This window comes from Drosophila rhopaloa, unplaced genomic scaffold (genome assembly GCF_018152115.1).
Source record: "Drosophila rhopaloa isolate 14029-0021.01 unplaced genomic scaffold, ASM1815211v1 contig_167, whole genome shotgun sequence".
NCBI lineage: Eukaryota > Metazoa > Arthropoda > Insecta > Diptera > Drosophilidae > Drosophila > Drosophila rhopaloa.
The window spans coordinates 7619084-7643327 of NW_025335047.1; the positions used below are offsets into that span (position 1 = coordinate 7619084).

The window sequence follows — 24244 nt, forward strand, 5'->3', positions numbered from 1 at the left end:
GGATAAAACGATCCTAAGCACTTTTAAAATATGTTATTAAAAACCAGAACTTTGCTATATTTTTATTGAGTGACCTCCAAAAAAAGGCTAAAAAAATGGAAGTCGCCTCAGATCTGTCGATTGGCGTTGCAATCGACCCTGCCTATAAGTGGGCAGTCCCGATTTCCGAAGCGCAGCCAACTTCACTCACGTCGCTCTCACGAACTGCAATTTTTATAAAAAAGGAAAGAAATTGATCACTTTTAAAAGGCGTAGAAAGTGTCAGTGTCGTGGGAGAAACGCAATTTTTAAGCTGCAAACGTAAGTACCCAGTGCAGAGGAGATGGAGAAAGCCATTTTTTGCCAGTGGCGTTGCTAATTTTCGTGTATTTTTTCGCCATTTCTTTTTTCGTCGCCTGCGCCATCGTGCTGTTCTGCAACTGTGTTGGTCGATTGTACGTTATTTCTTCTTTTGTGCGCGTTGGTGTGCGTGCGATTAAATTTTTCCGTTGGCTGGTGTGCAATTGAAACAAATTGTTAATTGTCCGACGAAATTCTTCAGGAGGCGTACGTCGCCATCTCCACGCATAATTGATTTTTAGCTTACGCATTTTTAACCAGCCAAACGCAGTTGCGGCCTCTTATTGAAGCGGCAATTAGGAAGAACCAAGAACCGGACCGAAAATGACGTCTTTGGAGCCAAACCGTTTGCAAAATTTCAAAAACAAAGGGAAAGACCAGGATGTAAGTGGTCCGAAGTTTGAGTATCTTGTACGAAAACTAACATTGCTTAATTTGCAGGAAATGCGACGTCGCCGCAATGAAGTTACCGTGGAACTGCGAAAGAACAAGCGCGAAGAGACCATCCTAAAGAGGCGCAATGTACCCAATCTGGACTCCAACACAGACGAGGACGAGCAGTTGCCCACGTCTATCAACCTGAAGAAGCTCGCTCAGGCAGCCGCTGACGCCACCAAGCCGGAGCAGCAGCTAGCCGCTGTCCAGGCTGCCCGCAAGTTGCTCTCCTCGGACAAGAATCCACCCATCAACGATCTGATCCAAAGCGACATTCTTCCCATCCTGGTAGAGTGCCTCAAACAACACAATCACACAATGCTCCAGTTCGAGGCCGCCTGGGCCCTGACCAACATTGCCTCCGGCACCTCGGACCAGACAAATCAGGTGGGTTCAGCTTCTTCTCGCTGCTTTTTCTTTGTTCTAATGCATGGTAATCCTCTTTAGGTTGTTGCCGCCGGCGCCGTGCCACTCTTCCTTCAACTTCTCAACTCGCCCGCTCCGAACGTCTGCGAACAAGCCGTTTGGGCCTTGGGCAACATCATTGGCGATGGTCCTTTGCTTCGCGACTTTGTCATTAAGCACGGCGTTGTCCAGCCACTGCTGTCGTTTATCAAACCTGACATCCCCATCTCATTCTTGCGCAATGTGACCTGGGTGATTGTGAACTTGTGCCGCAACAAGGATCCGCCGCCACCGGCAGCCACCATCCACGAGATCCTGCCTGCACTCAACGTGCTCATCCATCACACCGACACGAACATTCTGGTGGACACGGTGTGGGCTATTAGCTATCTGACTGACGGCGGCAACGAGCAAATCCAGATGGTCATCGAGAGCGGGGTGGTGCCCAAGCTGATACCGCTGCTGGGAAACAATGAGGTCAAGGTGCAAACCGCAGCACTGCGAGCCGTCGGCAATATTGTGACCGGTTCCGATGAGCAGACACAAGTTGTGCTCAACTACGACGCGCTCTCGTATTTCCCAGCCCTGCTCTCGCATCCCAAGGAGAAGATTCGCAAGGAGGCGGTTTGGTTCCTTTCCAACATCACCGCAGGAAACCAATCGCAGGTGCAGGCCGTTATCAACGTAGGTCTGCTGCCCAAAATCATTGAGAACCTGAGCAAGGGCGAGTTCCAGACACAGAAGGAGGCCGCCTGGGCCATCAGCAATCTGACCATCAGCGGCAACAGGGAACAGGTCTTCACCCTGATCAAGGAGGGCGTTATTCCGCCCTTCTGTGATCTCCTATCGTGCCAGGATACGCAAGTTATCAATGTAAGGGACTATTTGTTAGTCGGATAAATTTCCAGAAATATCATTTTAAATTAACCTTATTGGCGTGCCATATGCAAACTGATAACTTAATGTTTCTCTTTCTAACAGGTTGTTCTTGATGGCCTGAACAATATGCTCAAAGTGGCCGATTCACATGTCGAGGCGGTGGCCAACTTTATTGAGGAATGCGAGGGTCTGGCCAAGATCGAACGGCTGCAGAGCCACGAGAACGTTGAAATTTACAAATTAGCTTATGAAATCATCGATCAATACTTTACGGATGAGGTGAGTGAAGAGTCGATCTTATGTATAATCGATTTTTAAACCATTTTAAATTTAACAGGGCGAACAGGCTAACATGGCACCCAGTTCCGACGGCACACAATACAACTTCGACCCGAATGCCGATAAACTACCAATGAACTCATTCAACTTTTAACGATCCAATCCGAAGGCAGCCGCCGTAGCAGTAAAGTGAAAACCAAACGCGTGCAACACACATAATTTGGCGTTTATCCGTACACAATCTCTTGTGTATGAAAACCCGACGAGCCGCCAACCAATTCACATAATAATAGCATTATAATTTGTCCACCACACAGCAGCAATTAGACAGCCGTGTTCTTTTTAGGAACAAGGATAGGAACTCGGAAGGATACACAACGGATAATCCGCTGCAGTCGTTTTAGCTTCTCTCAATTCTGTGTTATCAAAATTACAAACTCCAGACATACACACACTTGTGGGTGTGTGGCTGTGCAATGCAAGGACTAACCCGATTGGAATGACTGCTAAAGTTCATCCAAAATATATACACACAGGAATGAAAAAAAAAAAAATTTCAAAAACAATGTAGAACTATTTGATTTATATGGAATAATTTAAATATGTACGCTTTTGATTTGTAATTGAAATTACATATGTATACATTTCTAACATGAAAACGATAAAAGCAAGAGGCCACTCATGGTTTTGTTTCCAGGCAGAAAACTATAAGCACAAGTGTGTCTGGCCGTTTCGCGTTTCAACGCCAGGCATTTGAGGTGTCGGCCGAGTTGCTGATAATTAGCATTTATTTAAGCTAGTGCGTCACTTGAGCACGTTTCCCATTAATGCGCAATTGCAGTCTACCACTCCAGGGGCAGCTAAAAAAACAGTTTGGTTAAGGAAACAGATCAAATATTTATAAACAATCGGATCGCCCACACAAGTGGGAGGGGTTGCAACAGAAGAGTCTGGGCGTTTTCCCATTTGGTGTTTGATATTAAAAGCGTTTGGATTGATGACTCATTTGCAATCACCGAATATTCTTATCTTTAGGTGAGTACTTCAGTAAAAAATTATACTATTCATCAATCACGTTTATTTGGCTAATACAGTGCGTGCGCGTTTAAGCAATTTCAAATTAAGCAGTAAAAATGAAATGCAAATAATTGTTTAATAATTCACACGTATTTAAAAAAAACTGGCGGTTGTTTTTGGAACTTTTGATATAATTACATCCTGCTTACATATGCTCTACATGAACGTATACATCACATGTCAGAACAAATTTGTTATTAAAGATTTAAAGTTTTATTTATAAATTCCATATTAAGATATAAAGTTTTTAAGGAAAACGGTTTCAAATTTTGCAAATATGTATTATTTATTGATACGGGTAATATGGTTTATCTACATGTTGTATTTTTATGCAAGTTGCTCGTTTCTTAACACTGGAAATAGAGATCACAAACTATATAGAGTAATAATAAAATTATATTATTGTGTAATTTGTTGTGTTTAAAGTTAAATATTTTTCAAGTTTTTAACTCTACATAAAAGTTCAAAATCGTTCTCATTTACATTTTTTTATTTTCAAATCCCCAGATACTTGACCAATTACTCATCGCTAGTATCGCGTGACTCTTTAAAAAAACTTGCAATTACGGGCTATTTATAGATATTCTGCATTTGTATAAGTAGCGCTGCATTTAATTCAGACACTTGCTTCCGTCAACATTTAGCTGCGGAAATTGGCACACTCTCTTCAAGGTCAAGGATGTTTTGCGGCAGCTAATAAACTTCCCATCGGGAACTATAAAGTTATATGTACATAATTGTTAAATATAGAAATGTACAATTTAAGCACATTTTTAGAAAGTCAAGAGCGAGTTGTACTTACATATGTTTGTACATACATACATACACATATATATTTCCTGAACGTGTTAAATTAAACACGTTAGACCTCTCAGCTGTTTGCCTTTGTGGGTGTGTGGGTGCGCCCCTCTCTTTCTCTCTCTCTCTCTCTCCCGCAAAGCTTTGAGGCTTTTGTTGTTTAGCGTTTCATAGGAGATTTTATTTTGTGATTGCCAGCTAACGAGTTTGGACGCATAAATTATCATCGCCCGTGGAATTTTTCGCACAAATAACAGAATGTCATCTGCCGCCGTTCAGCCACCCCCACCAGTTCCCCCACCACCACCAACGGCCGCCGCCTCCGCCGGAAAGGGTCTGCACTCCAAGCTGTACAATGGGATGATTGGGGCCGCCGACAAATTTGTGCCCGCCAAGCTGCGCCCACTGTGGATGCATCCAGCTGGTAGGTCAAGTCATCTTTTTACCTACCTGAATCCCCTCCTAATTCGCATTTTATTTCCAGGTCCCAAGACTATATTCTTTTGGGCACCCGTTTTCAAGTGGGTAAGTTGACAGAAACCAGACGGAAGGATTACATAACTCGGACAGCGGGCGACCTTCGCTGATTTTCATTATCGCACACATACATTCGTTCGCAATAAATCCGAAACGACGGTAGACAAATCTGTGCGCAGGTGCCATTAAATGAAATTATTTGATTATTCCGAGCAACCTGCGCCTGATAACTGTTCGCGTTCGTGTTTGTGAGCGGATTGCGATTGTTGGTTTCAATTATGGAACAATATATGGAAAGGTTCCGGGATACAGCTGGGGAAGCTTCAATAATATCAGATTCTTATTCACCCCTTTATATACGTTTTAACAGCCATCTGCAAAAAGTGTATTACGTTTGTTTATGTCTATTTTGATAGCAGCCATGTATACTTAAATATAGCTGTCTGATTTTGCGACTCGACGAACCATACAAATTCCATAAGAAACAAAAATGCCGAGATATATACATATTTTAATCTTCATATTTCCCAAAACAAAAAAAAAAAATTGTTTAAAATGTTGGTTTGGATTTACAGATCAATATCGCCGATATTATTTTATTACCTTTTTTAATGATCTAACATGATTTTAAACAATATTTATAAATAACAAATAGTAAAATTTTAATGCCTACTAACTTCACTACTTGTGTTCTTCTTATAGGGTCTCGTTGCCGCCGGTCTAAGTGACTTGGCCCGTCCGGCCGACTCAATCTCCGTGTCCGGATGCGCAGCCCTGGCTGCCACGGGCATCATCTGGTCACGCTACTCGCTGGTGATCATACCCAAGAACTACAGCCTGTTCGCCGTGAATCTCTTTGTGGGCATCACGCAGGTGGTGCAGCTGGCCCGGGCCTACCACTACCATCAGGAGCAGGAGAAGCTGAAGCAGGTGCAGCCGGCGGCGCAGAATTAGAGACATATCGAATCGAATACCGGTGCTGTCCCCTTTACATAGACTTAGATCGAAATGTTATGTACATACTACAAATCCCACAACGCACAACGTAAACGAAAGGATTAAGAGGGAGCTGTGTTCGCAGATCCGGCATCTGCGTTTTACAATCTGTTACCATTATTATTTATGGTCTATTGCCTTATCGACGTGATTCGTATTACTTAAGTTGGAACTGTGGAGGCTTTGCGTATAGTTTTATGAATACGAGAATAAATGGACATTTTGTGATTGTCAACAAATAAACCAATATATTGTAAGACTGTAGAAACTAGAAATTCTAACTTTGTTTTAATTCATGGATCTAATTTTTTGATGACTATATTTCAGAGTGTACAAATTTAAAATAAAAATGCAAATTTTATTATTTTGAATTTATAAAAAAAAATTCTTTTCTAAAAGTTTAGGATAGGTTTTTTTAAATTTATTTCCGGTTGCTCTCATTTTTTTTTTTATTAAAGTAATAGTAACTATCGTTACTATGGTATAACTGAAAAACAAACATGTCACAAGATATATGTAAACAAAATAGATTTAATTATTACAAGAGAAAACAGAATTTATTTTGCAAGCTTAATTTCTCTTTTACAAATATGCAGGCAGTGTTCATTGCTACGGATGAACCCTAAAGTTTTTTTTAAAACCGGACTAAATTGACATCATGTATACGCCATGTGCACATTTGTTGAGCAATGTGCTTTTCAGAAATAGTCTTACAAATACTAATTAGTAATAAGCAAATAAAAAGCTTTACGTAAATATCTCACCTAGGGCAATATAAATTAGCGAACATTGCTAATAACTCTTATACGTTCAGCTAGCTTGTTTTTATATTTTTTTTACGGCTAATATAAAATGAGAAAAGAGGGGCTGGCACCAGCCACTAGTAGTTGATAATGCTGATGATAACAGGGTCTCTAAGCTAATAATACTAGAGAAACATAAACATATGTGTATGGACCCCGGACTTTTCTGAAAGCTCAGTTGTCGATGGACGCTTCGTTGGAGCTGTTGTGCCCCAGACTTTAATAGGCACTTTACTTCTCACCTGGAACAGTGGAACTTTATCGCATCCCCAGTTGAGTGCTGTTCTATCGCTTCGAATCAATAACCCCATACACAACTTAATTAGAGGTAGGTTATAATAACATCCCTCCCGATTTGCGAAACTACATCAGTTTCTCTTTACATCTTCGATTGTTTGGAGGTTGCAGTAGCAAGGATCTATCTTCCGGCCAAAATGTCTGCCACTCCACCCCCTCCTCCTTCTACTGCACCAGCTTCATCAGGAAAGGGCCTTCACTCCAGGGCTTATAATAGACTAATTGGAGCATGTGACAAATATGTGCCCGCCAAGATGCGACCCTTATGGATGCACCCAGCAGGTAATATAAGTGGTAACTCGCAAATTAAAAAATATTTTTACGGATTTTTCACCATAGGTCCAAAGACCATATTCTTCTGGGGTCCTATCGTTAAATGGGTAAGTTCGTCGTGAGCCTGTTATATAACTCTGAGCCCTGCGTCCTTAGCCAGTTTTCATTATCGCCAAGCTGATAAACAAATCTGTGGGAGCATATTGTGTTTTATTATTGTTTGTTTATTTCGCGCAACCTGTTCAACGCGATAAATTAATATATTTTTTTTTCGTCCCCACGCGCGAGTTTCTGATAACTAAATGAGTTTGCGGTTTTTGTGGAATATTTCATAATATTTGTTGCTTTGCCTAGGAGAGAGCTTTAGCAACATACGATAGAGATTTGCAGTCAATGGGGGGACTTACCCTGTATTATCAGCCTGATCTTACTAATCTCCGAACTCATTCAATTTCATACTATAGAGCCTCGTTATCGCTGGTCTCAGTGATTTGACGCGTCCTGCAGACACAATTTCACCCAACGGATGTCTGGCCCTTGGAGCAACGAACCTCATATGGACGCGCTATTCCCTGGTTATCATTCCAAAGAACTACAGCTTGTTCGCTGTGAATCTCTTTGTGAGTCTGACGCAGCTCTTCCAACTGGGTCGGGCCTACAACTACAGGTGGGAGCAGTCAAAGTTGGAGAAGACTGGCGAGACAAAATTAGCCATTGAAGCTAGTTTGTAATAAATCAAAATGCATTTCTGTAGATTTTTTTGTAAATAAATAAATCTTTTTTCTAGTCTGAATGTACAAAAATATTTTCAAATTTAAGGGGCTTAACGGTTAATAATTTACCTGGTATCGATTACACATGCTAAAAAGAAATATTGGAAAATCATTTTGAAATCCCTTCAGAATAATTAAAAAGATTAGTTAAAAATCGTGGTTTCAAATTTGTAATAAAATTGTTCTTGAAAGTCTTAGCAAAACTTTTTTAAATCAGCTGATGGGAAAAAAAAGGCTACATTTTCATCACTAATTTTTTGGTTTAATCGATAAGTGTAAATAAAAACCGGCAATTTCTTGGCAAATATTATTTTTTTTTCCAAATTAGTAGAAAGTTAATAAGTTTTAAATAAAATGGCTCTTGTTGACTATGGTGGCAGCAGTTCCTCTGCCTCTGAAGATGAAGAATCTTCTAAAATCACTCAACCCACGTTGATAAACATTCTCAAAAGGTAAAGTGAAAACTGAAATACCCGTAGATTTCTACATTTAAACCGCTGAAGACCTGCTCTGCCCACAGCTGCCGCACTGTTGGGCCCCAAGAAGCCGAAAGCCGAGGAGTTTGCTGACGATGTAGTGGATGATCCGGCTCTACATGGCGGTCGCATTCGCAGCTTCAAGCACGAGCGAGGAAACTGGGCCACCTACGTCTATGTGCCGGCAACTGCCTGTGCCGAGCAGCTGGAGGAGTTCCAAGCCGAGGCCATAGCCCATTTGGCGCCCCACTTGGAACTGCAGGCCAATGAGTCACTTCATCTGAGTCTGAGTCGAACAGTGGTGCTCCAGTACCATCAGATAGATGAGTTTTCACGATCCCTGCAAGCAGCTCTTAACAGCTCCACAAGGTAAGTACCTCAATCCTTTAAAAGTACTTTAAACTCTATTTCAAGAACCTTTGCGTTTAGCTTCACTGCCACTTTACAAGGCCTGCGGATCTACACAAACGAAGAGCGAACCAGAACATTCATTGCCGCCCCTTTGGATGGTGCTTTTACGGAAAAGATGTCTTGTATCCTGCAGCCCATAGACCAGGTGCTGCTCGACTACCGGTTGCAGCAGTTCTACGTTCCGGCCTCTTTCCATGTTAGTCTCCTTTGGTGCGTAGGTGACCAGGAGAAACTGCTAAATAACAAGCTGAAGGAACTCAAAGAGCTCCTGGAAGATCAGGACACTCTCCCTCTGGCCGTCACTGAAGTGCGCTTGAAAACTGGCAACAAGGATTTTACTTACATGCTAAAGTAGATAACAAATCATGTAATTATATTTTTTGAAATTTATAGATTACTTTTTAATACCTTTCGATTAGTTGTTCCTTAAGGATTACATTTATTTTAATTGTGTATGCTGTTATTCTTTGAGTTTTATAATTCATATTCTAAAATTTGTAGATATTCCAATTAAAAAAATTGTAATCTCTTAATATAGCGAGTCACAATTGTCCTTTTTATACCAATCTTAAACATGAGAAATATCATGTTTACCTTTTAGTTGAGGCCCTTCTTTTTATTTCCATTTCCCTGCTTGGCAGCCTGAGCCTGCTCCTCCAGCAAGCGCTCCTCTTCCAGCTCCAAAAATCGCTGACGACGGCGTCCCAGGGGTGTCTTCGACCACCAGGATTCGAAGGCCTCCTCTTCCTCGCGATAGACAGGATCACGGGAGCTGTAAGCAGGAACAATTGCAATGGCTTTATTGTCTCTAGTTACATATACCCACCAAAGGACATTGATGAGCTCGGCATTGGTGAGCGGTTGGGTGCGAAGCTGCAGTTTCCGCTTGCATGTCATCACCTCCTTGAGGCAGGCATCGATGGCTCCAATGGTATAGCCGTCTGATATTTTGGCCATGGCGCTGGTGTCCAGATTGGAAATGCCACCAGAATAGTCGCTGTTAGAAGGGGAAACAATTAGAAGATATTTGACTCTAATATCACCAGGATCACACACTGCAGCAATGTTTTCCAGGCATGTGACATGGCTCCGTAGTCCGGTCGTGGAATGTAAATAAACCGATTGTAGACGGATTGGAGAAGTTTTTGGTCAGCTTCCCAAGGCAGATTTGAGGTGCCCACAAAAATGACACGATCCTCTGGCGCTATGTTTTTAATCAGCTTAGGCAGATCCTTTTTCAACCGCTTGGGATCCGTGCGATCAGTCTTGGGAATTTTTTTCATGAACGGTCGCTCTGCATCGCCCATGTATATGACGGCAGGTTGAAGAAGTCGGGACACTTTCAGGACCAGGTGAATCAGCATTATGAGGCCCGACTTGCCAGGATACTTTCCTACAATATTGGCCGGGGTCAGATCGAAAAGCACGGCTCCTACCTCCGTGCAAATGGCGTGGAGCAGGGCCTTTTTTCCGGATCCCCTGGGTCCAGCCAGCAGGATGGAGCGTATGAGCGGTGTGCAATTGTGGATGGCATCCGAACCGAGCGGAAGGATGCAATACTCCGTAAGGATCTGGCGGATGTCACCCGGTGAGGGATTCGTGCCATTCCGAGCAGTCAGCGATTTGTCGCCCAGAAACTGTTTCATTTTCAGCTCCGGGTATTTCCGGATAATGCCATTCGTGACCAGCTCCTCATACAGCGACTCAGTTGTGCGATCCGGCGTGAGATCCTTCTCCTTCTTCTTTTTGCTTTTCTTGCCGGAGCGTCGCGTCTTTTTGCTGCTCTTCTTGACTTTCTTTCCGACCGCCGTCTGCAACAGCTCGATCTCCTGACGCATTACGTCGTCAACAGCACGTCGAAACTCTAGCTCCACCTCCTGGTACTTGTCGCTGTAGATCATGTCCTCGTAGGCCGCCTGGCTCAGCACCCCCGCCTCGTCTTTGTCGCGCCATGTGTCGTTGAAGCTGGCGGCATATTAAGAATAGTTTAGTTGAATGCCTTCAATGCTAATAAGTCAACTTCAAATAAAATATAAAATGTTAAGGAGTGCAGTTCATGAAAATGCCAAAAAATCGACCGAGAAACACAAGAATAGATTTAAATTTAAACACAAATTTTTAGATCATTAAACCAATAATTTAGAAGTATGCCACTTGGAAATCGGATGTCTGTAAGAAAATTTATACGCGTAGAAGGGCAGTTATTTTACACTATTCCGCAAGGCCATTATTTAAAAATTTTGAAAGGGTATTTCAATAAAAATGACGAAAAATAGACCCAAAAAAACAAACCTAGATTTGAACACAGATTTTTAGAGAATCAAAGCACAATAATTTTAAAGTATGCACCTTTGAAATCGAATGACTATAAGAACAGTTTTGGGCATTAAAGTGATGTTTTTGGTCACTATTCCGCAATGCCATTTTTTTAAATTTTTAAAATGGGGTACATCATTAGAAATGACGAAAAATCGACCCAAAAAAACAAACCTAGATTTGAACAGAGATTTTGAGCCTAGAACTGCAGTTATTTGACACTTTTCTGCACAGCCAGTTTTCGAAAATTTGGAAAGGGGTAACTTCATAAGAGTAATTACGTTCTTAAATTAAGTGGTTCCCTCTCTACTTACAGATCAATTTCCGCGCGGATGTCTGGAAGGCAGACGGAGGGCGCTGGCTGGAAACTGACCTCCTCCTCCTGGTTTTCATTGACGTTGAGGTCTCCGCTGCGCGCCGGCGACTTAGACTTGTCTTTCGTCTTCCGAGACTCCTTGGAAGAGCGTGCTGACGAACGGCTGTGCTCGCTCTCCGTTCCAGGTCTGCTGAAGATGTGCAGGGAGCCGCCCTGATCCTCGGAGGGAAAGTCCGGCAGCTTGCCCGTCTTGTCGTAGCAATCCTTAACCCAGGCCCGGATCTCATCGGCGATATCCTCCTTCATGCTGGCGCCGTGCTTGGCCCGGATCTCCTCCTGCACGGCGACCTGTCTCTCCTCAAACTGTTCCCCGTAAAGTGCCTGCGCCTGGTAGCGTTTCTCGTTGTGCTGCAGCTTTTCCAGCTTTTCAGCCCGTTCCTTAACCACGGCCGGAGGAGGTGGGAGCATACCAATTAGGATCATCTCCTCCATTTTACGGCGGCGCGTGATTCGCCTAGCTGTGTGGCCACGCCACATTTTCTGGATCTTCATGGCGGCCAAAAGTCCGGAGTCACTACGCTCCTTTTCGCTGCGCTCTTCAGACTTACCTTTCTCCTTGAGGATACGAATTTCCTTCATAAAGTGGGCGCGCAAACGACCCTGACGTGCTCGCTCATGCATCTGCAGCATCCGTACGGCTTCGATCTCGGTGGTTACTGTCTCCTCCAGTTCGTGCTCCTCCAGCCAGCCCAGTTTTACGAGGATCTCCTGCATGGTCTTCTTGCGAAACTCCAACTCTTGTTGCCGCTCGCGGAGAAAGTATCGGGGAATTCGCAGCTCGGTCTCCATTGGTGTCAGACGCAGTCGCTCCACCACGTCGTCGTTGTAGCTGAACTCCATCAAATCTATGTTCACGAGATCGTGCTTTAGCTCAACCACTCGACCCAGACAGGCATCCAGCAATTTGCGCACCAACTGACGTTTCTGGGGCTGGATCATCTATGCAAATTTGGGAATGGATAAGGGTCTTTAGTTGAACATGACTATTTAATATAAATTTAAGATGTATCCTTTTATCTTAAGAGCATAATCAGTGTTAAATTCGTATACCCACATTATCGTAAACATCCTCAAGGCGATTACTCAAGCAGATATATCGCAGATAGAACTCGTATAGACTCGATTGCAGCAGGACTTTGGCATCCGCATCAGCAGCGACAGAGCCAACAGCAGCATTCATGGTGGCCACCGTTGTCTCCACATCCTGGTGCTGCCTCTCGTAGTCAATAGTGGACAGCAGCTCACATTCATGCTGGGATTGATGCCAGATGTCATTAAAATATGTGCTGGACATGGTGATTAAAGACTCTTCAATGTAAAACTGAAGCCCTTCTTTAAATTACAATCAATCAGGAACGTTGCCAGGTTATCCTTTCTGTTGCCATGGAGCTTGTATGTCTTACAAGGGTGGAATAATTACAAGAACTGTACCCATTTAGTATTTTTACATATAGAGCAGAATATAATACATTTCATATTTTGGCGTTGCTTTTAGTTGCCCTCAAGGATAATAATAAATATGTTTACAGATATATTACATGGAATACTTAAGGATTACATAGTGCAGTGGATTTCAATGGGTATAATGCATGGAATAAGCTTAATCATAAATCCTTATTATCGTTTCCTCAAATCTTGCTTTCTGTGCTAAATACTTAGATAAGTTTAAGGCAAAGCAATTAGTCCATCGACGAATTGAAAGGATTAGAAAATGGATTATGCACATACATACATAGTTAATAAATAGTTAACAATATAATTGGGGCTAGTCACAAGTAGTTTTAAATGTTATCAGTGGAACAGTATTTGATCATGGATTTAGTGTGCTTAAATTGGATGCCACTAGTGGCGGCCAGGACCTCTTGGATAAACGTCTGGGAATTATGAATGGTGGTGCCACCAAGTATGACCCTATATCCAGCATTGTTCAGCTGGTGTACGGCCAAGGCTTCCTCGTAGGTGGCTCCACCAATAATGAAGACAACTACCTCCTGGGGTGGTCGTCGGAATGGCACGAGCTCGGAATTAATAGCCGGGAAAAGGGGATCCAGTTCGCGACCCTTGAACACATCCTCAAGGGTCTCTTTCAGTAGTGGCGTGTGCTGGGTGAAGACATTCTCCACTCCCTTAAGGCCCTTGATTAGATTGCGGGTCAGTTTTACGGCATCAGTGATCCGCACCATATTGAAAAGATCCCCCTGTCGCACATGGGTTCCAGCGTACTCGATCAAAGAGGGCACTACCGCCGCTCGTCCCCCGCGCGATTTAATGATCTGCAGCAGTCCGGATGTGTCGCAGTTGGCATGACGCTCGTATCGCAGCGCGTAAAGTGCCACTAACTTAAGAGCATCCTCGACAGAAACCCTTTCATCCGCTATAAGTTTCTTGATGCGCTGCAACTGTGCCGAGTGCTCCGCCTTACAGGCCATCTCCTGTTCCAGCTCGGAAACCTCAAACAGATTTCGCTTGTTGCTCAGCCCCGAAAGTTCGCCAATCACACACAAATGCTTCTGCACGGTGCCAGACATCTTCTTGAACTGCGGATATGACTCGATAAAGTTCTTCATGTCCGCTATGCTCTCCACCTTCTTGTGATCGTTGGCCTTGCGTTGGAACTCCTCCATCAGTTGCTTGATGGTGGATCCGATTTCACCATAGTTGGCGTACATGTTGTTGCCGTAGAACTCATCCTGGTCGCCGGATAACACCAGCTCTTTGAAGTCCTTCGGTACGTTGGGGCGGTTGGAGAGGTCCAGACGGTTGTTCTTGATGTGCAACAACTCGTGGACCATAGCCTGGTAGGTCCACTGATGCAAAAGCGGCGTTACTGGGTCATCTCGCCGGTCCAGAACAAGCAGCAGTGGTGGAGCAGCACCATCCATGTTGGACCGAAAATCGAACAGAGACGACTCCTTAGTTATCTGCTCGTAGATCAGTTTAGCCAGGAGTTGAGCTGCCTGCGAGCCGGCTCGGTACCGGATGACTGGGTTCAGTTTAAGGGACAGCAGCACTGCTGTGATCCCTTGCATACTGCGGGTCAGTGCATCAGGCAGCCAATTAAGGTTTGCCATGCAGTTGGGTATGTTCAATGAGAACAAATTGGGGTTAACGCACAGGAAGTCCGCATACAGCTCTTTTACCTCCCGCACCGACTCGGATTCATCACACTCGGCTAAATACTTGATGTCCGTGCGGGGTATGATGTTGCTGAAATCTATTAAAAGAGTTTAGCACAGCTAGGTGTGTTTTATGACCCACTTACATATGTAGTAGGCGCTGTATTTGGGGTTCCTCAGCTCGTTGGCTAGAAGCTGGATGTTTTGCTTTGTAGGGCGGATGAAGACGATGCACTTGAGGTACTTTAACCGCTCATTGGACCGTCCCGAGTCCAGGCGTTCGAACAGATAAACCTCCCGCTGGAGCATGTCCGACTGACTGAAGGCCATTGAAATTATACTCGTCTGCAAATGATGTGGATTTTAAGCACGGATGGACTCATATGGCAAGGGATTTATAGCTTCTACTCACCGTTTCCTTGTCCAGCAGGATGATTTTCATGCCCGGCCCCGATTCGGAGCACATCTTCTCAATGTACAACTTAATACCACTTATCATATTCATAATTGCTAAGTAATTTACTCTCAATATCCAAAATATATGTTTTTTCGCAAACAGATGGGATAGAGATGTCCTGCTTTCGATACTTTTGTGATAACAGCGGTGGTAAGATAGTAGAGACTGCGAATTTATTCCAGCTATTTTAAAAACAAGCCATGAAAAAATCCAAAATAAACAAATTTATTTATATTTGCTTAATTAGGTTAGAAATTCAGTCTGATTAGTAATAGTAATTTGTAACTTCACCACTGACCATTAATCGATAAGGCGCCGATATACATGAACGATAGATCGAGTGTCTATCAATTATCAATCTAAAAGCACTCTCAGCAGTCGGCCAGAAGTTTGGCATATATTTTTGGATTCAAATTTTGATGGCTACCATGCAGGTGCACTGTTAAAAACCCACAAAACACAAGAGTACGAGCAAGCGAAGACATAGACCCGATGGAGATGCAACTAGGAGCGATGCTGCATGTGTACAAGGGGGAGTACGGACTGCCGTCCATTGATTTTGAATGTTTACGTGCGCTGGTGAGTTCCGTTGCATCACACGGCGGCCAGCACGCCTGTTTTGCCCATTATCGCTATCTCTGAAGAACCTGCCTCTTCCCCGGTGACAGTGCCTCCTGCGATTCACCCGCTGTCCCATGGACGTGGAGACCAGCTCCAATCCGCTGCGCTCAGGAGCCGGGAAACTGCCCTACTTGCAGATCGGCAACCAGAAGTTCGCGGGCTACAGGCAAATCAAGCGCGTGCTGGATCTCGAGGTGAGTGCGCAAAATAATGCCGGGTGAACAAACTGCGTGGTCTATTTATAGGTTTGTTTTGCATGGGTTTTATTATTTTTTTGCATGGGTTTTATTATAACAATCACTCTTCCAGGGTTACCCGATCGATGCGCATTTAAGCACGAAACAGAAGCATTTGTCCTCCGCCTATGCCAACTGGGTGTTCACCAATCTGCACGCCTACTACCATTACTTCCTGTACGGAGAGCCCCACAACTTCGATACGACCACGCGGGGTCTCTACGCCAAGCGCACGCCATTCCCCTTTAACTTTTACTATCCTTCGTCCTACCAGAGGGAAGCCTGTGACGTGGTCCAGGTGATGGCCGGCTTCGATGTGAACGATAAGATGGACAAGCACGAAGGCGACTATGTGAGTGCATCTTAATAGTTACAGATTGGTGTTTCATTTTAAATCTAAAGCCCTAACTCAGAGTTCCTTTCACATCCTTTTCCTTTATTAATTACTAATTTTTGATTTAAGAATAATGGATTAACCTTTATTGTTATTTCATCATTTAGTTAACTTGTGACATAGGACTAAGTTAATTGCAATTTAATATGACTAAGTTATTCCATTAATGCTGGTCAATATTTCATCACACCATCGCACAAGTGATGAATTAGTTTCCAAATTTAATGATCAATTTTATAACATGTTTCCATTTGCTAATGATTACCTTCACTCTTCAGCTCGTCGTCAATGCCAAAAAGGTCGTGAACCTGCTGTCTCGGAAATTGGGTCGCAAGGTGTGGTTCTTCGGCGACACCTACAGCGAGTTCGATGCCATTGTGTACAGCTATCTGGCCATTATCTTCAAAATCGCACTGCCCAACAATCCACTCCAGAATCACATTAAGGGCTGCCAGAACCTGGTGAACTTTATCAACCGCATCACGAAGGACATATTTCGCAATGAGGGCTACAGTTCCGTTAAGCTTACGAAGACGCCCAGTGGTACGGAGGCGAGTCTGACGGCTTCGGAGCGAAAGTTCATGGATTCCGAACTGAACACCAAAATAGTGGCCGGCGTGGGAGCAGTGTTGGCCATGGGAGCATTTGCAGCTTGGCGTGGTATTTACAACCAGGTGGGCACCGCTGGCTGACTTAAGTAGATCTAAACCCTTAACTGCCTGGTGCTTATTCGATAGTTTTGGGTCAATGTCTTTGTTTGGCTCCAGACACTCTTTTAGGCACGCAACAAGTGCAGGTGCGAAATTCTCAGTTAATTGCAATTTCCGATTGCTTCATCCCTTGCAGCTAACAACACGCTCCTCGACGGACTACGACGGCATAGATTACGAGGATGACGAGCTGGAGGAGGGCCTAGAGTAATCACGCCTCTGCAACGTTATCTATGTATAGTATATATATTTTAAAATACAATGAGGGGATGAAGCACAAAAACTGTCCAACTTTAAAAGTTTTGCGTATACATTAGAGGTCGTCAATTTATGGGCCATGAATCTTTGGGTCGAACAGAAACCTTAAGTTAATCTGGCAGGAGTTCGCATACATGTGTGTAATTTTCGTGTCACTCATTTGGCAGGGAAACTACATTATTTGAAAAGACCTTAATTTTACAAATGCAAGTTCCGCGAACCTTCAGAATTATCTATATGTTTCTTTCCACTACCAAGATTGTTCTAACAAATCGACCTACTTTAATATGCATATTCAATACATGTATTATAGTTCGAATCTGTTTTTAAACTGTCTTGTATAAAATAGCATTTTAAAGTCATCAGAGCGTAATAAAAAGGATAACAGAGGATAGCAGATGTTATTATAAAGGGAACCAAAACTTCCTTCAATAAAAACCGGGATCACACGTTTGGAGTTGGTTTTGGTTTATTACACACTAGTCTTAAACGTAGATTTCGAATAGGGGTCAATACAATAGAGATGTTAGAGTCTACAATGGAATTGGTAGATGCATGAGGGGAAACCATTGCACTCATGTCTTGAGTGCATCCTGCAGCTTTCGCCGCGCCACACCGACGCGATCCTCCTGCTTGCGTATGTCGTCCTCCGAGATGATTACCGCATGCATAAGCGGCTGTTCGGGATCCATGAACGCCATAGCATTTTTGGTCAAGTCAGACTTCGTGGAACTCTGGCCGTGGACGCCGGCATTGAGCATGTGCAGCGCCGTGGCCACAGACTGGAGGACGGTCTGTTCGTTGACATTGGGGCCAACGGTGCGTATGGTTTTGGGCAGTGAGATGTCGTCCAGCTCCTCGCCGTTGTCTTGGCAGGCGCGTAGTCGTTCCAGCCGCTTTTCCCAGAAAAGCTGCTTGGGTTTCTCCTGGGTGCCATGCTTGGCATCGTGCTTCACCTTGGCAGGATCCTGGCTGTGGTTGCGGATCGCCGTTACCGGCTGCTTGAAGATCGAGGCAGTCTGTCGAATGGGCGGCACCAGCGAGACATCTGTGCGCAGGGCTCGGCTGTAAGGTATGAAATATTGCATCATTAATGGCAAGTTTATTAGTAGCTAGTACACCAAACAGCACAAAAGACAAAACGTAAAGTGGAGCTTAAACATGCAGAGATGGTGAACAAAAATCTCAGGTGGCACAGAGCTACAGCTTTTCTTTTGTGACTACTACGAATTTGATGGCCAATTGTGGTTTGGTTGCTTTATGGTTTTTGATTCCCGCGGGCTGTAAACTTTGCCTCCTGATTGTAGGGTACAGGCAAACAAGACAGGACACGCTGGCATGCAAGAGTCAAGTGCTCCTCCACTTGGCTCTACCTGAGTTCGTTCTGTTGCTGCTGGCGATTGGCCGTTGATGGGGATGCAGATGCTGATGAGGCTGCCACTGGCGGGAGAGCAGCTCCTGCTCCTGCAGCTAAGCCTCCTTGACTCCTGGCGAACTTGCGCTTGAGGGCATTGGCTGCCGATCCGGTGGTGGCACCATTTCCACCGCCACTTGTCAAAGGCAGCGGCATTGCGCTGCAGCGGTACAGCGAAATGGATGGCGAGGGCAGGGCCCGTTGTTGCATCTTGCCGGGTTGGAAATCAGGGCTTCCAACGTCCTGCGGCTTTCCCTCAGCCCTTTTTCCTGTGGGACTGTTGAACGGACACGGCGGTGGGTGGAGATTTGGGTGGGTTAGGTGGATCGTGTGTGTGTGTATGCATAGGCGTGTGCGTGTGTGTGTATGTTGGTGTAGATGTGGATGTAATAACAGAAAGGTAGTGAAAGTGATTAAACGTATATCCGATTCAACAGCGTGCAGTGTTCCGATATTTAGTATATCCCCCTTAGTCTATATGTAGTACCACTCTTCTTCTTTACCTGTAGTAGAAAACATCCACCTTGTTATTGTTGTTGTTGCTGCTGGCGGTGGTGCTGCTGTTGTTGTTGCTGTTGGCGTTGCTATTGGAGCTGTTGCCCGATTTTCGGACCTCGTCCCGCTGCCATCCTTTTGGCAGGACACTGCAGTCAACGCGTTTGCGCTCGATTGTGACGCTCGGGTTCATTTGCATGCTCGCCGAAGTAAATTATTAACAACAATTCCAAAAAAGCAGCGTCTGGGCTGATTGTGTGACCGTAGTGCGGAAGGACAAATACCCAAAAAGGCTCCAGTGCTGCCAATAACATATTTAAAATTATTATGAAACTCTTCGAAATAAGGAATTGAATAATATAAATATATTTTTTATTTCACTAGTGATAGCTTATTGAAAATAAGTAGAATGCAATTTCTTATTCAAGATATAATCAAAACAATATTATACATCATGCATATTTACCTCTGAAATATAGTTTTTTATTCTAATATAAATTAAAAATTCTGTCTGTACATACTGCATATATAAAGCATTTGTGGTCTTACAAAAATTAAACATGTGTGATCTATTTAATTTTTGCATACAAGTTTGATGTGGAATGTGTAGATTTCAGAGGTAAAAATGAAAGAAATGTAAAATGATTGTGTATATATCTTCTTTAATTTTTGCATTCAAGTTTTTTGCAGAATGCCTAGACAAAATTTTTACTTTTTATAATAATAATATATGTATATAATTTTTATTAGCTAAAAGGCTTGATGGTCATATCCAAGAAAATCATACTTGGTCACACTTTCTAGCACCTGATCATTTACCAACACTGGAGTGCAATTGAAGAAGAAGCAGCAACAGCATAAAGGGCGACGTAAGAAATTTGGAAGTTTTCATTCGCATTTTCTAGGCCATGAAACGGAATATGTGAAGCCAGCTCAACACAACACCACCCTAACTCATCAACGCCTCGCCACCGTCGCTATCCGCTACGAACAACGCCTGCCGCGAGCAGCAAAACCTGCCAAGGGACCTCCAGCTCGATCCAATTGGGAATTTCACACCTGGGACAAGTGGCAGCTGGTGGGCAGAATAATCATGTCTTCGTCGGCCATTTTCGTGCTGGACGTGAAGGGCAAGGTGTTGATATCGCGCAACTACCGCGGCGACAACATCGACATGGCCGTCATTGACAAATTTATGCCATTACTGATGGAACGCGAGGAGGAGGGCCTGATCACACCGATCCTCCAGACGGCGGAGACCACGTTCGCCTACATCAAGACCAACAACCTGTACATAGTGTCCACGACGCCGCGCAATAAGAATGTGAATATCGCTCTGGTCTTTGTCTTTTTGCACAAGATCGCCCAGGTGTTCGTGGAGTACTTCAAGGAACTGGAGGAAGAGTCCATCAGGGACAATTTCGTGATTATTTACGAGCTGCTGGATGAGCTGCTTGACTTTGGCTACCCGCAGACCACCGACTCGAAGATCCTGCAGGAGTACATCACGCAAGAGGGCCACAAGCTGGAGCTGCAGCCCCGCATCCCGGTGGCCGTGACCAATGCCGTCTCTTGGCGCTCCGAGGGCATCAAGTACCGCAAGAACGAGGTCTTCCTCGACGTCATCGAGTCGGTAAATCTGCTGGCCAACGCCAATGGCAATGTGCTGCGCAGCGAGATCGTGGGCGCCATCAAGATGCGCGTCTATCTTTCGGGAATGCCCGAGTTGCGGCTGGGACTCAACGACAAGGTTCTGTTCGAGAGCACGGGCCGCGGCAAGTCTAAGTCCGTGGAGTTGGAGGACGTCAAGTTTCACCAGTGCGTCCGGTTGTCCCGGTTCGAGAACGATCGCACAATCTCTTTCATTCCGCCGGATGGCGAGTTCGAGCTGATGTCCTATCGTCTGAACACGCACGTAAGTATTTCTGATAAGGAGCCCTTTACTTTACCCAAAAAATAATTTTATTTTAAACTAACTAACTAACGAACTAAATATAATTTGGTTAAAACTAATTAAATCTTTAATGATGGAAGTTTTGGAAACACCAATTTAAGTCTAATCGAACTCTTCTTGGCAGGTCAAACCCCTGATATGGATCGAGTCGGTTATTGAGCGGCATGTCCACTCGCGCGTGGAGTACATGATCAAGGCCAAGTCGCAGTTCAAGAGGAGATCGACGGCCAACAATGTTGAGATAGTCATACCAGTGCCCGCCGACGCGGACTCGCCCAAGTTTAAGACGACTATTGGAAGCTGTAAGTACGCGCCGGAGCAGAACGCTATCATCTGGACGATCAAGTCGTTCCCGGGTGGGAAGGAGTATCTGATGCGGGCCCATTTCGGTCTGCCAAGTGTGGAGAGCGAGGACAACACGGAGGGCAAGCCACCCATTCAGGTGCGCTTCGAGATCCCCTACTTTACCACATCGGGCATCCAGGTGCGCTACCTGAAGATCATCGAAAAGAGCGGCTACCAGGCGCTGCCCTGGGTGCGGTACATAACGCAGAACGGAGACTACCAGCTTCGTACTAATTGAGAGGAGCACCTCCCGCCCCTGCATCATTCCAGCCAAGCTTCAGCGAGTCATCCCTGCAATAGGTAGCTTCACCTCCACCCGCGTTTTTGTCTGCGATGCGTTGCGTTAAGTCAAAAGTATATATTTGTATTCGTATTGTTTCAGTATATGTATATTGTATGTAAATCAAACCTAATAAATTTTAACACCTTTTCATAACACCTGCGCCAGAGTGGGTCAATTTAAATATATACTTGAAGACAAAAATGTTATACATGGACAACTCAGGATGAAACCAAGTTGATCCTCCAGAGAAAAATCAAAAAGGTCTTTAGTCCCAAAAAATCGACCCACCCAACCTGCACGGATGAGTCATAACAAACGGGTTGGACCCACACAAAATTGTTTGCCTATTGCTTAATCATAATAAATGCACTTTCGATCGAGTCTCTCGGTTTGCTTTGATTTCTGAGTTGTTAGCTTCTTTCTGGCACGAGAAATCTACTTCTCGAAGTTCTTTAGGGGATAGCAGTCCTTGTGCGCCCCAATGTGCCGCTCCAGCTCCTCTCGCTGCTCCACCAGATGCTCTGGAATTTCGTCGTAGACATCTTCAAACATTTCGCGCCAGTTTGGCTTAAGTTTCTTCTCGGAAACTGCAATCTGTTTAAGGACCTGTTTCCTGATATCCTTGATGAATTCAGTTTCCTCGGTCTCGTCGAACCATCCTTTATGGACCATATAGCGCTTCAGTTTTGAGATGGGGTGTTCCACCGAGTTCCACACCTCGATCTCCTCCGCCGACCTGTAGGCTGTACTGTCGTCGGAGGTGGAGTGGTGGCCCACTCGATAGGCCAAGGCTTCGAACACCACCGGCTTGTTCTCCTTGAGCACATATTCCCTGGCCGCCTTCATGGCATTGTACACTGCGAAGACATCAGTGCCATCCACTCGAATCGTGGCAATTCCATATCCCATTGGCCCTCGTCCTGCGATGCCATCACCTCTGTACTGTTCATTGGAGGGTGTGGAGATGGCAAATCCATTGTTGCGACTGACGGGAGGAGTTGGTTGATTAGTTTCAAAGAGCATTATCATGATTCATTATATGAAAAGTATACTTTTGTATGGACTCACTCTTTGTTTTAATTTAATCTAGCTCATACAAAAATATTTTTGAGGTGCATATTTAGGTTGTTTAAAATTTTAAAAAGTAAAGAGCTGCTTTATACATTGATTTAGATAAGGGAATTTTTAAATGACGAAATTGAGTTTTTTGATAAGATAAAAATATATCTACTGTAGAATATTTTATCTTATCGAAGTAGTGTGTTAAATATTTATTTTTCAACGAGTGAAAATTATGCGTTATCGTCTTACTAGCCCTTTATTTTATATTCGTTACTCACCAGAAGAGGATAACTGGGCAACCGAGCGTGGCTGCAAAGTTGAAGGCGGCATGGGCATCTCCTTCTGAAGCGGCTCCTTCTCCGAAGTAGCAGACTACACAGGCATCGTTGTCCGGTTTCATCTTCATGGCATAGGCGGCACCCACGGCCTGGGGCATTTGGGTGGCTGCAATCCAACAGAGATAAGATTAGCACCAGCTTCTCCTAAGATAGCGTAATATATTAACTCACAGAGGGGACTGGAGATGGTGACAAAGTTGAGTTCCCTGGAGCCGTAGTGCACGGGCATCTGCTTGCCGCGACCCAAGTCGTCCACGTTGCCATAGCACTGATCGATGAACTGGTCGATGCGGAAGCCACGCCATACCAGAACACCCGCCTCGCGGTATTGACCATATATGAGATCCCGCATCTCCAGGGCGGCGGCACTGCCAATGTGGGAAGCCTCCTCACCGAAATTGGTCATGTAGAATGAGATCCTGCCCTGTCGCTGGGATTCGTAAAGGATCTTGTCCATAGTGTTAAGCAGCAACATGTCGCGGAACATTTTCTCCACCACCTCACGGCTCAGCTGGGGATCTTGACTCTCGTCTGCTATAAAGCCATCCTGATCCATCACCCGGTAAATGGGAATTGGCGCGTAATCCTCGGGGTGAATTAGATTCAATTTGCTGACGAACGGAGCCTTCGCTCCGGGAAAATTGCCGAAGTCATTCGGAGGCTCTGAGCTGTAATCCCGCGCAGCTGTGGATATCGCTCCTCTAATCTGTCAATATTCAAACGAATAACAACAAAGCCATGGGATATCTTCTGATACTAACCACTTTCAGGTGTTGTCGCTGCCTCGCCACAGCACCCATCCAATGCATAGACTTTCTCAGGAATGACATTATATATATTATTTGTATCTAAACTATTAAATGCAACAGGTAAGGTAAAAGCCAAAGATTCAGATTCAGCTGCGTGTTTCCCAGCTGATTACGCAATAGATGGAATGAATGTTGATACCGTATCGGTATACCTATGGCAATCGATTTTTACTTATTTTCATCGGGATCGTTTTTTAAAAAAATATATCTTTATTCGAAACTAGTTGTTTATTTTGTTTCGAGTTCTATTTAATAAATAAAACTATGTACATTACCGTACATATACAATTATTAATATGAAAAATACAGTTACTTTGAAATAAATAATGAGATTTGCCAATT

The 24244-nt window shown here is 44.2% G+C and overlaps 10 protein-coding genes across 15 annotated transcripts; 6 read left to right on the forward strand and 4 right to left on the reverse strand.

Annotated features, from left to right (window-relative positions):
* The first annotated feature begins 160 nt into the window (after positions 1-160).
* On the forward strand, positions 161-3008 carry LOC108042047 (importin subunit alpha-4). The gene is made up of 6 exons (XM_017120158.2): positions 161-300; positions 542-723; positions 781-1161; positions 1222-2052; positions 2161-2337; positions 2396-3008. The coding sequence occupies exons 2-6, from the start codon at positions 664-666 to the stop codon at positions 2489-2491; spliced, it is 1545 nt and encodes a 514-aa protein (XP_016975647.1). The 5' UTR covers positions 161-300; positions 542-663; the 3' UTR covers positions 2492-3008.
* Positions 3009-3107: 99 nt separating this feature from the next.
* On the forward strand, positions 3108-5960 carry LOC108042048 (mitochondrial pyruvate carrier 2). Of its 2 annotated transcripts, none has more exons than XM_017120160.2 (4): positions 3108-3372; positions 4411-4636; positions 4697-4737; positions 5392-5960. In XM_017120160.2, the coding sequence occupies exons 2-4, from the start codon at positions 4471-4473 to the stop codon at positions 5641-5643; spliced, it is 459 nt and encodes a 152-aa protein (XP_016975649.1). In that variant the 5' UTR covers positions 3108-3372; positions 4411-4470; the 3' UTR covers positions 5644-5960. The 2 variants fall into 2 exon arrangements, with proteins under 2 accessions (XP_016975649.1, XP_016975648.1); XM_017120159.2 differs by lacking the exon at positions 3108-3372 and adding an exon at positions 3922-4143.
* Positions 5961-6555: 595 nt separating this feature from the next.
* LOC108042045 (mitochondrial pyruvate carrier 2) lies at positions 6556-7851 on the forward strand. 2 transcript variants are annotated; one of them, XM_017120157.2, is made up of 4 exons: positions 6556-6816; positions 6897-7067; positions 7125-7165; positions 7523-7851. In XM_017120157.2, the coding sequence occupies exons 2-4, from the start codon at positions 6923-6925 to the stop codon at positions 7787-7789; spliced, it is 453 nt and encodes a 150-aa protein (XP_016975646.1). In that variant the 5' UTR covers positions 6556-6816; positions 6897-6922; the 3' UTR covers positions 7790-7851. The 2 variants fall into 2 exon arrangements, with proteins under 2 accessions (XP_016975646.1, XP_016975645.1); XM_017120156.2 differs by having other exon boundaries at positions 6571-6816; positions 6890-7067.
* Positions 7852-8111: 260 nt separating this feature from the next.
* On the forward strand, positions 8112-11452 carry LOC108042044 (U6 snRNA phosphodiesterase). Of its 2 annotated transcripts, XM_017120155.2 has the most exons (4): positions 8112-8283; positions 8335-8676; positions 8737-9085; positions 11351-11452. In XM_017120155.2, exons 1-3 carry the CDS (start codon positions 8186-8188, stop codon positions 9071-9073), a joined length of 777 nt encoding a protein of 258 aa, XP_016975644.1. In that variant the 5' UTR covers positions 8112-8185; the 3' UTR covers positions 9074-9085; positions 11351-11452. The 2 variants fall into 2 exon arrangements, with proteins under 2 accessions (XP_016975644.1, XP_016975643.1); XM_017120154.2 differs by lacking the exon at positions 11351-11452 and having other exon boundaries at positions 8737-9098.
* On the reverse strand, positions 9093-12766 carry LOC108042042 (dynein regulatory complex protein 11). The gene is made up of 5 exons (XM_017120152.2): positions 12465-12766; positions 11349-12349; positions 9775-10683; positions 9545-9715; positions 9093-9490 (listed from the first exon to the last, which is right to left on the reverse strand). The coding sequence occupies exons 1-5, from the start codon at positions 12702-12704 to the stop codon at positions 9316-9318; spliced, it is 2496 nt and encodes an 831-aa protein (XP_016975641.1). The 5' UTR covers positions 12705-12766; the 3' UTR covers positions 9093-9315.
* Positions 12767-12876: 110 nt separating this feature from the next.
* On the reverse strand, positions 12877-15100 carry LOC108042043 (vacuolar protein sorting-associated protein 45). The gene is made up of 3 exons (XM_017120153.1): positions 14939-15100; positions 14673-14871; positions 12877-14624 (listed from the first exon to the last, which is right to left on the reverse strand). The coding sequence occupies exons 1-3, from the start codon at positions 15029-15031 to the stop codon at positions 13192-13194; spliced, it is 1725 nt and encodes a 574-aa protein (XP_016975642.1). The 5' UTR covers positions 15032-15100; the 3' UTR covers positions 12877-13191.
* A 240-nt stretch (positions 15101-15340) lies between these two features.
* On the forward strand, positions 15341-17594 carry LOC108042097 (metaxin-1 homolog). 2 transcript variants are annotated; one of them, XM_017120226.1, is made up of 5 exons: positions 15341-15562; positions 15652-15798; positions 15914-16192; positions 16513-16908; positions 16972-17594. In XM_017120226.1, the coding sequence occupies exons 1-5, from the start codon at positions 15476-15478 to the stop codon at positions 17011-17013; spliced, it is 951 nt and encodes a 316-aa protein (XP_016975715.1). In that variant the 5' UTR covers positions 15341-15475; the 3' UTR covers positions 17014-17594. The 2 variants fall into 2 exon arrangements, with proteins under 2 accessions (XP_016975715.1, XP_016975714.1); XM_017120225.1 differs by having other exon boundaries at positions 17081-17594.
* Positions 17595-17653: 59 nt separating this feature from the next.
* LOC108042096 (methyl-CpG-binding domain protein 3) lies at positions 17654-19383 on the reverse strand. Of its 2 annotated transcripts, XM_017120223.1 has the most exons (3): positions 19120-19383; positions 18576-18893; positions 17654-18267 (listed from the first exon to the last, which is right to left on the reverse strand). In XM_017120223.1, exons 1-3 carry the CDS (start codon positions 19308-19310, stop codon positions 17778-17780), a joined length of 999 nt encoding a protein of 332 aa, XP_016975712.1. In that variant the 5' UTR covers positions 19311-19383; the 3' UTR covers positions 17654-17777. The 2 variants fall into 2 exon arrangements, with proteins under 2 accessions (XP_016975712.1, XP_016975713.1); XM_017120224.1 differs by lacking the exon at positions 18576-18893.
* Positions 19384-19929: 546 nt separating this feature from the next.
* Positions 19930-21848, forward strand: LOC108042090 (AP-1 complex subunit mu-1). Its single transcript, XM_017120215.2, has 2 exons — positions 19930-21026; positions 21190-21848. The coding sequence occupies exons 1-2, from the start codon at positions 20205-20207 to the stop codon at positions 21646-21648; spliced, it is 1281 nt and encodes a 426-aa protein (XP_016975704.1). The 5' UTR covers positions 19930-20204; the 3' UTR covers positions 21649-21848.
* Positions 21772-24034, reverse strand: LOC108042089 (2-oxoisovalerate dehydrogenase subunit alpha, mitochondrial). Its single transcript, XM_017120214.2, has 4 exons — positions 23855-24034; positions 23265-23799; positions 23034-23199; positions 21772-22678 (listed from the first exon to the last, which is right to left on the reverse strand). The coding sequence occupies exons 1-4, from the start codon at positions 23921-23923 to the stop codon at positions 22129-22131; spliced, it is 1320 nt and encodes a 439-aa protein (XP_016975703.1). The 5' UTR covers positions 23924-24034; the 3' UTR covers positions 21772-22128.
* Between the last annotated feature and the right edge of the window lie 210 nt (positions 24035-24244).